The 13059-nt window shown below is 43.1% G+C and overlaps 1 protein-coding gene across 1 annotated transcript in view; it reads right to left on the reverse strand.

Annotated features, from left to right (window-relative positions):
• Window positions 1–13059, reverse strand: part of LOC131083368 (bifunctional heparan sulfate N-deacetylase/N-sulfotransferase 4) — a 66495-nt gene that overhangs the window by 29117 nt on the left and 24319 nt on the right. Inside the window, exons 3-4 of the mRNA XM_058024011.1 lie at window positions 3023–3110; window positions 805–959 (exon numbers count right to left, since the gene is read on the reverse strand). Coding sequence (XP_057879994.1) covers window positions 805–959; window positions 3023–3110 — 243 coding nt within the window. The remainder of the gene's footprint in view (window positions 1–804; window positions 960–3022; window positions 3111–13059) is intronic.

Here is a 13059-nt window from a genome sequence, read left to right on the forward strand (position 1 = left end):
ACTGCTGTTCCCAAAGCAGCTGAGAAAGCCCCACTGTGTCCCTCAGCTCCTGTGAGCAGCTCTGCTTGCTTGGCATTTCTGTGCCTCACCAAAGACCACACAGTGTCTTTCCAAAGCCAGCATTTATGGATTTCAGGTTCTCTTTGCCATGTGCAATAAGCCAGCAGAATTATCCTGAAAAGGCTGTAAATAGTACAAGTACTGTGAGGTCTGGGCAAGGGGGAGAGTGGCTCATGGAAGTTCAGAGCACAAATGAGGAAAAGGGAAGCACAATTATCTGTCAATATCAGCAAGAGGTTAGCTGTATTCAATGACCTGCATTTTCCAAGCAGGTCATTTAAAAAGACACAGTGAAACTCAGAAGCTTCACTTGTCAGCATCAAGATTTGTCCCAAACCACACACCAGGTTTAGAGTTCACTGCAGCTTCCTCCCTTCCTTACTGAGTATTTTGCAGCAGAGTTTGCCAAGCTGATAACCTGTGTACAAAGTGCTGCCTAAAGCTGTTTAGGCCAGCTGCTGTCTGCTGTGTTTGCACTGATTCTGATCCCCATGGTCCTGCCAGGATACTGGGGCAGGGCTGCTGCCTCTGCAGAGAGCCTGTGTCAGTGGGAAAGGCCAATACAAAATTCAGTTTTAGTCACAAACAGGCTGGGTTTGGGATGAGTTTCTAACCTCACTCATGCCTCTGTTTGCATGCCTGAGTAAATTATAGGTATTGTATAGACAAGCATGAAACCAGTGGGGAAGGCATGGCCACGGTAGTGAAGGCATCCCAGTAAATCTCTTGGGAAGTCTTCCTCACCATTGCAAACTCTTTGTTGAGGATCATCTGCTCCACCAGGGAGGACTCATTGTGGAAGAGGTGTGGCTGCATGTGACTCCACATGTGGGGAAACCACCAGAATTCATCCACAGATCTCAGCAGCAGGTCATCACCCTCATCTTCCTCCTCAGTCCCTGCAGAGGGAAGAAAGGAACAAAAAAGTTACTAGAAAGCAAAAAAGGCCCACAATTGCTTTTTAAACACAGAAGAGTCTGCCAGAAACCCTGGTGTTCCTTGGCTTGTCTCACTGTGTTCCTATTATGTTTACTAACTATGGGAATATTAAATATAAACAGTAGGACTTTCTTTTTAATATATAATGATCTTCAAAACCACCCCCTCCCCATTTTCTCTATTTACTTTATTTTAATGCCACACTATCTTTTTATCCCCATAACCTGGCAGATGGATTTAATATGACAAAACAGTGCCAGGAATATTAATGCTGTTTTCCAGGTCTTTTGAAAGCTGGACAAATGATGATGTTTGGTATTAAAGAAAAGGTATCAGTTATTTTCCATTTCGTCCCGATAATAATGTCATTGTTAAATACCAAGTACTCTCCATAAAGGCAACATATGGATAAAAATGAAATCTTATCAAAGCTTCCCCTCTATCCTCCTTGTAACTACCCCTTTATTAGCCTTGGTTAATTGAAATCCGATCATTTCTGGTAAAGTGTGAAACAAGTTTTAAAATACAACTAGGTGGAAAGCATGAAGCTGTAATGGCAAAGGCTTCCAAATATTTCTTAGGGTTCAATATTCAATTTTGACCAGATTTAATCTTGAAGGAAACCCAATAAAACCTCCTGTGTTAGTGAAGCGATCTGCTTCAGGCAGAAGCGAGGATTTGTGGCTGTAACAAAGAAAACCTTCAATTTAAGAGAGGACACAATGCTGCTGCCACCATTTGCAGAAACATCTGCCCTGCTTTTCCAGCCTGGAAAGGCACAGTGACATTCCAGTAACCTCACCTTCAAGCCACCCAACAATATTTGGTTTTTAGCACATTTCCTTTGTGTTCGTTGCAATTTGAATGCTTTCATTTTGTTTCAGTCTAAGAAATAATTGCCAAATTCAGTCTCCTGATGCAAACACAGAAATCCTGTCTTCTTACAGGCCCTTTAATGTTTTGCAAAACTCATTGGAAGCAAAAGCTCCACGGATGTCACTGTTTACTTGGCAGGAACATCCAGAGATCCCTGTTCAGTGCCTGCACTTCAGCTCTTGGCTTTTATTTTCCATTTCTGCCGTGGTTTTTGAAGAATGCCACTACACAAGGAGAGCAGTACTTTGAACCTTTCTCCCAGAGTCACTGAATCCCTTTGCTTCCCTCTTTGCAGCACTCTGCGAGTTCTAAGGAAGCTGCTCTCCTATGATGGGAGTGCTGCAGGAAAAAGAAAACAACCTTGTTTACTGGAGAATTCCATACTGAAGAGAAAGGCCTGATGGCTGCTCCCTCTGTGCCCTGCATTTTGGGAGTGACTGCTGGCTGGTTTTGGGGTTTGTGATTCACTTGCAGTCACTCAGGCATGGGCAAGTGAAGAAACTTAACCCAGGCCTTCAAAATGGGACAGAGCAGGGAGAAAATGGAGTTTGTGAGGCAGCTGTGGGTCTCTTTGATAAGCCCAAGTTAGGGATGGAGAAGAAACAAGTGGGTATTTGAAATACAAAAAGAACTAGAAGAGATTGTAGATTTAGGTCAATTTAGTGCCTTATTAACTTGTGAAGTAGAGTGTAGTTCTTGAAAAAAACCTATTTTCCCCATTATTTTTTTCGTACATTTAGATATGCACCTAATAAAACTTTGCACTTTTACTATAACAAAACCCAACCAAGATGAAGCATAATCCTTTCTGTTTTAAAGAAGAATAAATAGATGTTCCACCATTTCAGTGTCCAAAGGGGTAAAGACACACTATGGATGAGCTGCTCAGGTACACAAGGATGCCCTTGATGTTTTCCTGAAAAATGTGTGGTGGTAAATCTCAGTGTTATAAAGGAGGCAAAGTGGTTGCAGGGATCTCTCTATTTCCTCAGGAGACAGAGTAAGGTTTTTCAGGTGTGACAGGTATGATGAAATATAAAAGATTGGGAAAATGATGTCTCAGAGCCTCTGATTATTTAGAAAGGGAATGTTTAAAGGTAGATTTAAAATTCTGTCACCTATTTAACTGCATGAAGTTCCTTCTTACCTGTGTGGTAAAATTTTCCTGAAAATCCAAGGTTGAAGGTAAAATTTGCAACCTGAGTGCGCAGTAAATTTTGAGTCTCTAGTAAAGCCTGAAATAAATAAGAAATTAACACGGATTTAGAAAAATTAATATTATTTTGGGCTCATCTTTTTTTTAAAGGACTATTACAGAGAGCTTAATTTGTTCCATGAGAGTTTGATGGGCTAGAAAAGCTAGTGGGAGTGCCTGAGTGTCCAAGGAGGTGATGGTTCTGTGCCTTGGCCCAGGACATTTTCCCCTGGGGCACTGATCCATAGCAGGACTCAAACCCTGCCACTCAGAGGCAGCAATATACTGGCTCACTTCATTAGTGAAGCTTGATAAAATGTGCTTAAACCCCAAAATAAAATTAGGAATACTGCTCATCATCTAGGCATGAAGGTGTTGGGATTTGCTTGCCTGCAGGACCATTTTGGGCTGTGTCTGAATAGCAAATTCAGGCTTAAGTGTGAATGAGCAAAGCTTCAGGTCTGGCCTGTGGTAGAAGCTGTGTCCATGTCATAAATGCATTTTTAATTTAATTAATGTTTATTTATATTCTCTCCTCCAAGCTAAGGTAAGTCCACTGGAAATGAAAGGAAACAAAGGGTGCTGCTTATGGAAGAAATAGTCTTGGCCACTGGTCCAGTTTTTGTTCTGGACGTATTTCCAGCACCTAGGGAAAGGGAGAACATGATTAAACCCGTGTGAGCTTTACTTGATGTTTACTACTGGTTGTTAGCTCTGCACTGCTCCTGGGGCTGCTCCTTGCGCACAGATCTGCTTTGGGTCCCCAGCCCCTAGAATCTGGGGGTGCTGCATGTGAGATGGGGAGTGCATTTCTCTCCCTGTTGGCCTTGCCAATGCTGAATAGGTTATAAACTCTGTTTTCATCCATTTTCTGTGCCTCCATTATGTGGCCCTTGAGAACTTTTCCTATTATCTATTAATAACACTCCTATTGATTGGACCTTCATGTTCTTGCAGAGTTCAAAGATAAAATGATTGCAGTGGTTTACACCCTACCCCAGCCCAGCTAATGTCCTTCATTTGAAAAAATTACATTCTGTATCGTCATAATTTCCTTTAACTTCATAGGAAAATAGTTTTTTTATCTAATTTAAACAAGGACCAGAAACCAGAAGTATCTCCAGTGCAGGATAAACCACAAAAGCAGGGTTTAAGCAGCTGAGGTGGGTGAGTGTAATACAACAGACTTCCAGGCAGGTGCATCTGCCTTGAGTTTTTAAAATAGAAACATACTTAGGGTTGCAAGGAAGATGTAAAATTGAGATAGTGTTTATCAGCTGCAACAGTCACCAAGCAAATTCCTCTCCTTGCCGAAGGAAATAAAGCAATCTTATGTCAGTAAATCTTGTGATTTAACAGTAAATATTAAGGTGGTTGTATGGTTTCCAGCCTATCTTGCCAGACATTTTTAAGTTGATTATTTCAATCCTGTGACAATCTCACATGTGGGACTATATTTACATAATATATAACAAGTAAACATTCACTAAAATGCAAAACCTCAGAGATGAACACTACTGTTAGCTGAGACATTGAGGAAAATCCCCAGCTGGTAAAAATCCCCACTAAATTGACACCATTAAAGTCAGAAGCGTAGAATCAGAGTCGTTATATTTTAGAAGATAATTTTCCAAGCTATCTAGAGCATTTTAGATATGTTGAGAAAGACTGATGGGCTGAGCAAAATCAATTGAATTTTCTTTTGAGGGAAGAACTTCTTGAGAAATTATCATCACTTAAGGTGCAGTAGGAGAAGGGGCAGGGAACAAACATCATTTCATCACCGGGGCTCCTCTCCTGCTCTGCTCACATCTCAGCAAGATGACAGAGCTGCAGGATAGGCAGGAGCCGCCCAGCCCAGCCTGGCCTCATTAAAAACACAGAGCGAGGATTAAGATGTGAATCCTGGAACCTGCAGCGTGTCAAGCATTTTCTCTGTCTAAAGGGCAAATCTGTCACTCGAACTAGCTTTGGCTTGGTCCTAAAGGCTTTTTTCTTGCCATTTCAATTTCCATATATGCATATTAATTCATATAATAGGCAGCTCAATTTTGTTGTCATGGCCTCCCCTCTATTTAATGCTAAGAAGATATTGTCAGCTAAGGCAGTCCAAACTCATTTTGTCACTGCTTGTCTGTTTGGAGGAAGGCCACTCATGTCTTCCACACCCTTAATATGGAACAACTTTTTAGGTGATTAGGGTCTGCTTTCCCTATTTTTAATGAAAGAGTGGAGAAGCTGCATATCCCTGGCACCCAGGGCCAGAAACCTTCCTAGGATTTGCACAGGCTCCATGGAAGGCAGAAGGTATTTATTTCATTTGATTCTGAAGGCTCTGCAAGGTGGAGAAGCTCTGTTGAATTTTAACAGCTGGAAAGCTGATCCCTTTCCAAGGCCAGGTGCCACACAGCTATTCCCACTCTGCCTGCTGTCCCTGGCTTCACAGGCATCCCCCCTTCCCCGGGGGCTCTGTGATCTCCATCCCACCCCTGTCCCCACTGCATGCCTGTGGAAGTAAAACCAGCATTCCCTGTTGAACCACAGGTGGTTATTTTTGGACAGCTGAACAGATCATGCTTAGTGATTATCACTTTCCAAGGAAAGAGCCATGGAGCACACTGTGCAGGGACAAACAGGCACATCTCTATGCCTGGCTAAGCAAAGACAGGGCTTTTTTTAAGGTAAGCCCTTAATTGCCTGGAATCTCTCAAAACTCATGGATTTAACTTTATTAATTGATTCTTTGCTTTGTCAGCGAAGCTTCTCTCTGACACTCACAAGATACAGTTTCTTCATTATATTGCATTCAGTAGCTTTTTACATTAATCCATATAATTACCTTTTCTAAATTTGAAGTTGCTGTGTCTTTATTCTTCATAATTGGTGCATCTATTAAGAAGAAGTTGATATTTCCCTGCTATGTCCTTGTTAATTCTAACTCCCTCATTTACATAATAAACTTTTTGGGGCAATTGCTGCAGGAACATTTCATGGCTAATAAGAAGTAATTTGCTTTCCTTCATTAAGTACATTAAGACTTCATGCCCCAGACATCATTGACTGTAAACATTTGATTCTGCTCAAATTTAATGCACCAAGGCATTTTGCTCTGCCATATTAGGTTTATTTATGTGCTATGTTCTGGATTGTTAGCTGCTAATGAGACTTTGGCTCTTATCGCTCTAAGGCCTGAACAGTAACCTCATTTTAATGAGTTCATTATTTGCTGCCTTCTGAGTGGAAGACAACAAATTTTTCCTTTTAATAAAGGTCAAAACACCTGTGGCTGAGGGAAGTGTAGAGGTTATCAAATCCTTAGAGAAGGTAAATGAATGACTTGGTGTGATTCTGATGCCAAGCATGGGCTGGCCAGGCTGAGGTAGAAGGTGCCTCTCTGGGGAGCAAAACTCCAAAATCTGAGTTAGGCGATAACAATGCTAAAATGCAGTACTGGATTTCTGAAGACATTGTTAAGGCAAAACAGAACTTGAAAATCAGCCAAAGTAATTAAAGAGGCTTTCCTCCCACCCAAAGGTCTGAGTGGATCAATAGAGCTGGTAAAGCACGAGCCCTCCCTTGCATGGGCAGTGGTGTTTGGGGGGAGGGGGGCAGATGCCACATGGATTGAGCCAGCACAATGGAATCCCATCTTTTTATTGGGGAAAGTGAGGCAAATATTGGGGCTCCATGTTGGGGCTGTCTGTAGGGAGACAGATGTATGTGCAGCTGTGGGTTGGTGTGTGTGCAAGTGCACAGACAGGGACTGGTGATCCCTGAAACTTCAGTTAAACCAAAAATGGATTCATTATGGGAATTGATGCACAGATCCTCGTCCTTTTGCTAGTATTCTATTAGCCAGTGTTGTTTGTTGTGCCCTTCATTCTGTTCCCACAGCAGGTAACAGCATTAGAGACAAGAAAGGCTCTTGGGAAAGAAAGGATCAGTGCCTGTGAGATCAGCTGGCGAAAACTTAGTCTAGTTTTGGAGGAAAAATTCTGAAAGTCTCTGAGATGTAGACATTGTTTAGCTTGAAAACTGCAGTTGTCAGAATATCTATGACACTTCTAAACATTATTTCTGCAAAGCAGAACCCATCTCCTGACACTCAGAGGTGTCTCAGGGACATTGCCAGAAACTGAGAGCATCAGGAAAAGCACAGGAGGGACACAAGGTTTGCAGGACTGAACATTTCCCCAGTGTGGAGCAGCCAGCCTGGCATTTCATTAGGGCTCCTGCTCATACATGTGCCGTTCCAGAGGCAATGCTGTGAATGTGAATTTTGGCAAGCAGCAAAATCTCCAGGTCTTGGAGGTCCATGGCAGGGTCTGTGTGGTTGGGGTGCTCTGGGGCATTCCATAAGGGAGAGCTGCCCAAGGAAACCACATCCCAATTTACTGCAGAGCCTGCTGGTGATGATGCTCAGTGGGTGGGGCAGGTGAGGAAGTTCTTCACTCAGTCTGGAAGAAGATCTAGGCAAGGAAGGGAAGTTGGATATCCCTGCTTTGCAGTGGATCTGTAATTTGCTGTCATCCTGAGTTGACTTGCACAGACTGGTTTGAGGAAGTGCTTCTGGTACAGGAGGATGTGCCAGTGCCTGGCTTCCCAGGGGTGCTGGCCAAGGTTGCACTGTCGTATCACCTTCTGAGGGTATGACTGAGAGTCTTGTCAAAAATGGGCTCACTTGCCATTACTCAAAGTCATGATTCATTTGGGGACAGATCCTAGTGCTGGACAGTGATTGCACTGCTGCAGGTTTCTGCTCTGGTCTGTGTGTATAAAATATGGATATGCTCACCATATACACAATACTTTTTATTTATCTATACTGTGGGCAGAAAATACGTGCAAATATTTGCACATATGTAACTTTAACATTACCTCTGCTTTGAGCTGGGGCTTAGATTAGCTTACCTCCAGAAAATACTTCCAACCAAAATTGTTTTTCACTTCCAGACAGTTTTCTCAGGCTTCTATGGTACATAGTTGTTATTAATACCAAGAACATGGTATTAATAACAATTTTTAATGCATTTATTCATTTTTGTCCCTAACATCTGTCCTCAGTGCTTGTGCAGCTACGTAGCCCTGAGGTTCATTCCCAAGCTGTTCTGTGCAGCACTTTGCTGCTGGTCTGTGCAAAGTTGGAGGGCTACAAAGTAATAGTTTTTACTCTAAATTTCCAGCTGAAAATTTTTGGAAGGAAAAAAGAGAAAGCAAAGAGTACTTCCAGCAATGTTTCTCTGCACTGCAGGCAGCTGCTGTCAGGATGTGATTTTTTGATTGCCTCTTCCTGCTCTTGCTCCCTCCCTGAAATCTATGCTAGGATAAAAAATCTGACTAAGCCTGCTGTGGTCTTGGCAATTTTCAAAGCTGGTGGAATTGGAATTGATAGGAATACCACAAAGCACTTAAAATCATAGTAATGACTGTAAGGAAGGTGTGAAATAACTAGCCACTGCTATTTTCTGACAGGAAAGCCGTCAGTAAAAAAGTGATGTCTAGCCTGACATTACTGATGGGGTCACTGCAAGACTGGGATTTTAAGTTCCTTATTTTCAGCTTTCAGATTGGATCATAAATTTCTGTCATAAGGGGGACAATCAACTCAGCTGTGTCTGCACTTGTTAAAACTCAACTTGCTGAGGAATTTTTAAGCCCAGGGAAACTGAGATGATGATTTCTGTGTGGTGAGGATTTTAGCCAACTTCCCATGCTTATAGCAGATAATACCAGAGTGTAGGAATTAGCAAGAATCCACATTATTGACTTAGTGGCTAGAGTTTGAAAGCAGTTTAGGGGTTGGTGTCAGTAAAATCTTTAATGGGATTTTGAAATCACTTGCTCTATACCCTATGCCAGTCCTGGCTGGAATAGCAGGGCCTGGATCAGAGGGAAACTGCCAAACCTCACAGACCTGGAGGCACATCTCATCCAGTCCTTCCTGCAAATGGTGCCACTCCCAGTGCTGGCTGCAGAGCACTGGGCACAGCCAGGGCTTTGGCCCTGCCTTCCCTAGGGCTGGGACTGCATTTCCTGGTGCTTTTATTGCTGTGAAGCAGCCTGCTAATCCGTAGTGCCATATAAATAATTAACAGGGAGCTCTCAGCTGGGGCTGAACACAGCCAGCTCTGGCTGCAGATCTATTTTTCATTGTAGAGCTATTACTTGAGCCTGTTCAGCATTTCCCTGGAGTTGGCTGCCTTTGTGTAAGGTCTGACAGGATAGGTGGGTTTCTTAGAAGCAAGAAAGAGGTGATGATCTGCAAATATTTGTGTAGTATGTTTATTGGAAACAGGAAAAAAAATCTTTTTATTTCTTGAATGGAATACCCACTTTATCAGATCCATTTCTGTGGCTGTGTTGTAACTCTGTCCTAAAGTCAGAAAACTGTCAGGAGTCTACCTGCATTTAATTGGACCTAGAGGAGTGCATCTGTCCCAGTAGAGCTTCAGCCAGTTCCAGCTGAAGGAGATGAATGGGGGGATCCTGCAGCAAATTGACAACTCGCTGATGACTAAGTGGTGAATAACATCCCTGAGAACTCAGGAGGTGGCTCTTGATTCAGTATTAGAAGAGAGATGATGATGAGTGTGACACAGCCTGGCAGTGAGAGCACCTTGACCAACTGCTCAAGTGTGGGTGCACAGATACATAAAAATATCCATGGCAATCATTCAGTCTCTTGTTGGAAAAAGGAATTCCTGGCCCTGTTAGAGCCCCTAGTAGCAAAAAGCTCAAATGAAGAGCAAGGGGAGAGTGTAACAGGGCAGAAAGTATGAATGGAAAATAGGGAGCATGAATAAGAAGCGGGGTTTATTTTAACAGGGCCACACATGTGAGTTAAGGCAATTGCTCCCATTCTGGGGAGGATCAAAGGCATTAGGCCTGGCTGGGAGCATCCACAGGAGCTGCTGCTGAAGCTGCAGGAGCAGGGAGTGGCTGCAGTGGCTCCCTGCCAGCAGTGATTGCTGCTGTGTGTCAGAAGAGAGATGATTTACAGCCTGTTTGGGCCAGAGCTGACGGTCTCCAGTATCAATCACTGCTGATGCTGAAGGATTTTCTAGGAATACTAACCAAATGTGCTGCCAAGTGCTGGGAGGGGAAAAGCCAGCCTGTGCCCAAGCTGAGAGCAGGAGGAATCTCCTGGGTTGTGGGGAGCTGCTGGCACAAGCCCAGGGCTGAGCAGGATCCCTCCCTGCAGGTCCATGCAGCAGGGATAGGAGCTGGTGGCACTTGGAGCAGAGCAGCAAAGGGGCTTAGAGATTATTTCTTATCAGTTCTGACTTTTGAGAAGCTTAAGCATTTCCAGCAAAAGAAATCTCTTGAAGAAAGGCTTTTCAGGCAGGAGAATCAGGAAAGGCAATCTGCCAGTGGGAGATCAAGGTTATTGGTCCAGTTTTTGAAACAACATGATCAGGAATGCTTGTTTTGATTTCAGTGGCTCTGCTCCCTGTGGCCAGCACAACAGCTCCATGAAATAAAGAAGAGATGCTCTATTTCCCCATATCCAATCTGCACAAGGCAGGTGGGGTTTGTCTCTCTAATTCCACTGTAGAGCCCCCAAGGAAGAGGCCCAAAAGGCAGGGACAGAGTCCTCATGTCAGCTCTGATCAATCACAAAATTAATCCCTAAAATAGAAATTGAATGGCAAAACTGTCTCAAGGCTTTTCAGGGACAGCATCAAGGTCTAAAGTAGTATGTTAATAAAAAATGGTTGTTGAGCCATTGTGGTCTTGTGGCAGGAAACTGTGCTGGTGTCAGTCACTGTGCTGCATGTCACCCACATAAAACCCACACTGCTCATTAGTTAGCTCAGGTCATGACTAGGCCATGCCCCAAAGTCTCTCTCTCTCCTTGGCACAATACAAATATAGGGTAAAAGACAAGTAACAGCAACAACTACATGTTGGTTGAGTTGTATATTCTTTCTTTTTCTTGTGTTTTGGTGCTTCAGACTTGTTTTCTTAAGCAAAAAAAAGAAAGAATTACAAATAAACTCTACAGTCTGTTACAGGTGGGTACTCAGTTGCTATGAATTATTTAAAGACTAGACTAATGGAGGCTACCTTATTTATCTTCTTTAATTTATGGACTTGCATCTACTAAGGTTTAATCAGAGTGGTTTTCTGTTCCTTCACTGCCCTTGGAAATCATTCACTTGGATAACTTGTCACAGAAATCAAACTTCCTTCAAGTTCTCATCATGTACATTCATCTCAAAATTCTGAGCACCGACCAGCAGTGTCAAATCCCTGCCTTAAATTTACTGCTTAAAACTACCTGCTGTATATGCTGTGTGGTGGGGAATTAAGGGTTTTTTTCTGCACATATTCAATCATAGAGGAGAGATTGGAGCAGGTGATACATCCTGAGCTGAGGTGTGTCCTTCAGGGCTCAGAATGGGCATGTTGGCACAAGGATGGATCTGTCCTGTGGCATTGAGTGCCTCCACGTTTGGGGCTTTTCCCTGTGTGAGTCTGCCCATTGCCCACCCTCTCCATAAAAATCAGCAACCAGGGAAGTCTGGAGAACTGTTTTCCTTGGTTATTGTCAAACTTTGATTTTGCAGAATCTTGATGAGTAAGGGTGTGCTTTAAAAACCACTAGGATTAAGTGTTGCTTTTTAATATTTCTGAGATGCTTGATACTTGTCTGGCAGAGCTTAACTTCTCTGACCTTCCTCCCTTCTTTGTGATGCTGCCTTCCATTATCCAGGGAGCTGGCTTCAGTGTTTTGATAACTAGAATTGGATGTTTCTGTGGAACAAAAAGGGAATTTCAAGGTAAATGTTCTTGCTTTGCACTGCATTTCTTTCACCAGAGATCAGAGTGCTTCTGCCACCCCCTGTTCCATCAGGTTCAGTGCAGAGAGAGCTAAAGCCTTTGTTGTCTTCCAGGATAGGTTTAAAATCCCCCCATGCCAGAAAATCCTTCCCAGCATGAAGACAACATAGTGAGCTGTCCAGAGGAGGCAGCTGAAGATCCAAAGTTAAATGGCAATGCCCATCTTACATTTCCACTCAGTTCTCTTGAAAAGAAACATGAAAGGCCAGTATGTTGTCCAACAAAATCAACCCAGACCACCAACTGAGGCTGGCACATTTGAAATGAACAATTGCAGAAGTTTCAGTAGGCTGCTTCTTCATAAAACTAGGTGATTTCAGGTAAAATTGAGAACAAAGCTCTTTAACAGTCAAAGGAAATGTTTCAGGTTCAAAAGTATCACCACACCTTTCCCATATGTGGGAAAATTACACTCAGAGCAAAACTGAAGTAGTGCTGCTCCTCAGATCACTCTGGAATAGAACCTGGCAAAAAACTCAAACCTGCACCTTGAGAAATTCAAGTGGTCCAAGGTAATTGTGGAAAAGTGATGAAGTCTTTCAGTCCTTGCAGTAACTTCCTAGGAAGGAAACTTGTGCTAACATGTTCTACATGGCTTTTCCAGCCTTTTTCCTTGTGTTCTGGAATGCTCTTCCCAGGGAGGTGGTACAATCACGATCCCTGGATGTGTTTAAAAAAAGACTGGACATGTCACTTGGTGCTATAGTGCAGTTGAGGTGTTCAACCTCAATGAACCTATACCTAGGGCATAGGTTGGGCTCTGACCTTAGAGGTCTCTTCCAACTTCATTATTCTATGATTGTGTGTGAGTGCCCACAGCCAGCCAGCTGCTCCCAAGCTCCCTGAGCACACCCTAGAGGAGCAGTATATCTTCCAAGAGTAATAATGGCTGATGGCAATAATGGCCCAGTGAAAAATCAGTGTGCCATCCTTTCCTAAGTCTCCTAACTGTTGGATCTCGTGGCTTTCCTCTGTTCTCACATCCAGGAGCACCCTGGTTGTGAGCCCTTGTGGTGATTGGTCTCCAGCACTTGGGAACAGGGAGGAGAGCTGATCTCACCAGCCCATGGAATACTTGCATGGCATCATCTTAAAAAAAAAGACAATTCACATAATTTGAATAATGCCAAGAGTGCTAAATTGAG

The sequence above is a fragment of the Melospiza georgiana genome, chromosome 5 (genome assembly GCF_028018845.1).
Source record: "Melospiza georgiana isolate bMelGeo1 chromosome 5, bMelGeo1.pri, whole genome shotgun sequence".
Lineage (NCBI taxonomy): Eukaryota > Metazoa > Chordata > Aves > Passeriformes > Passerellidae > Melospiza > Melospiza georgiana.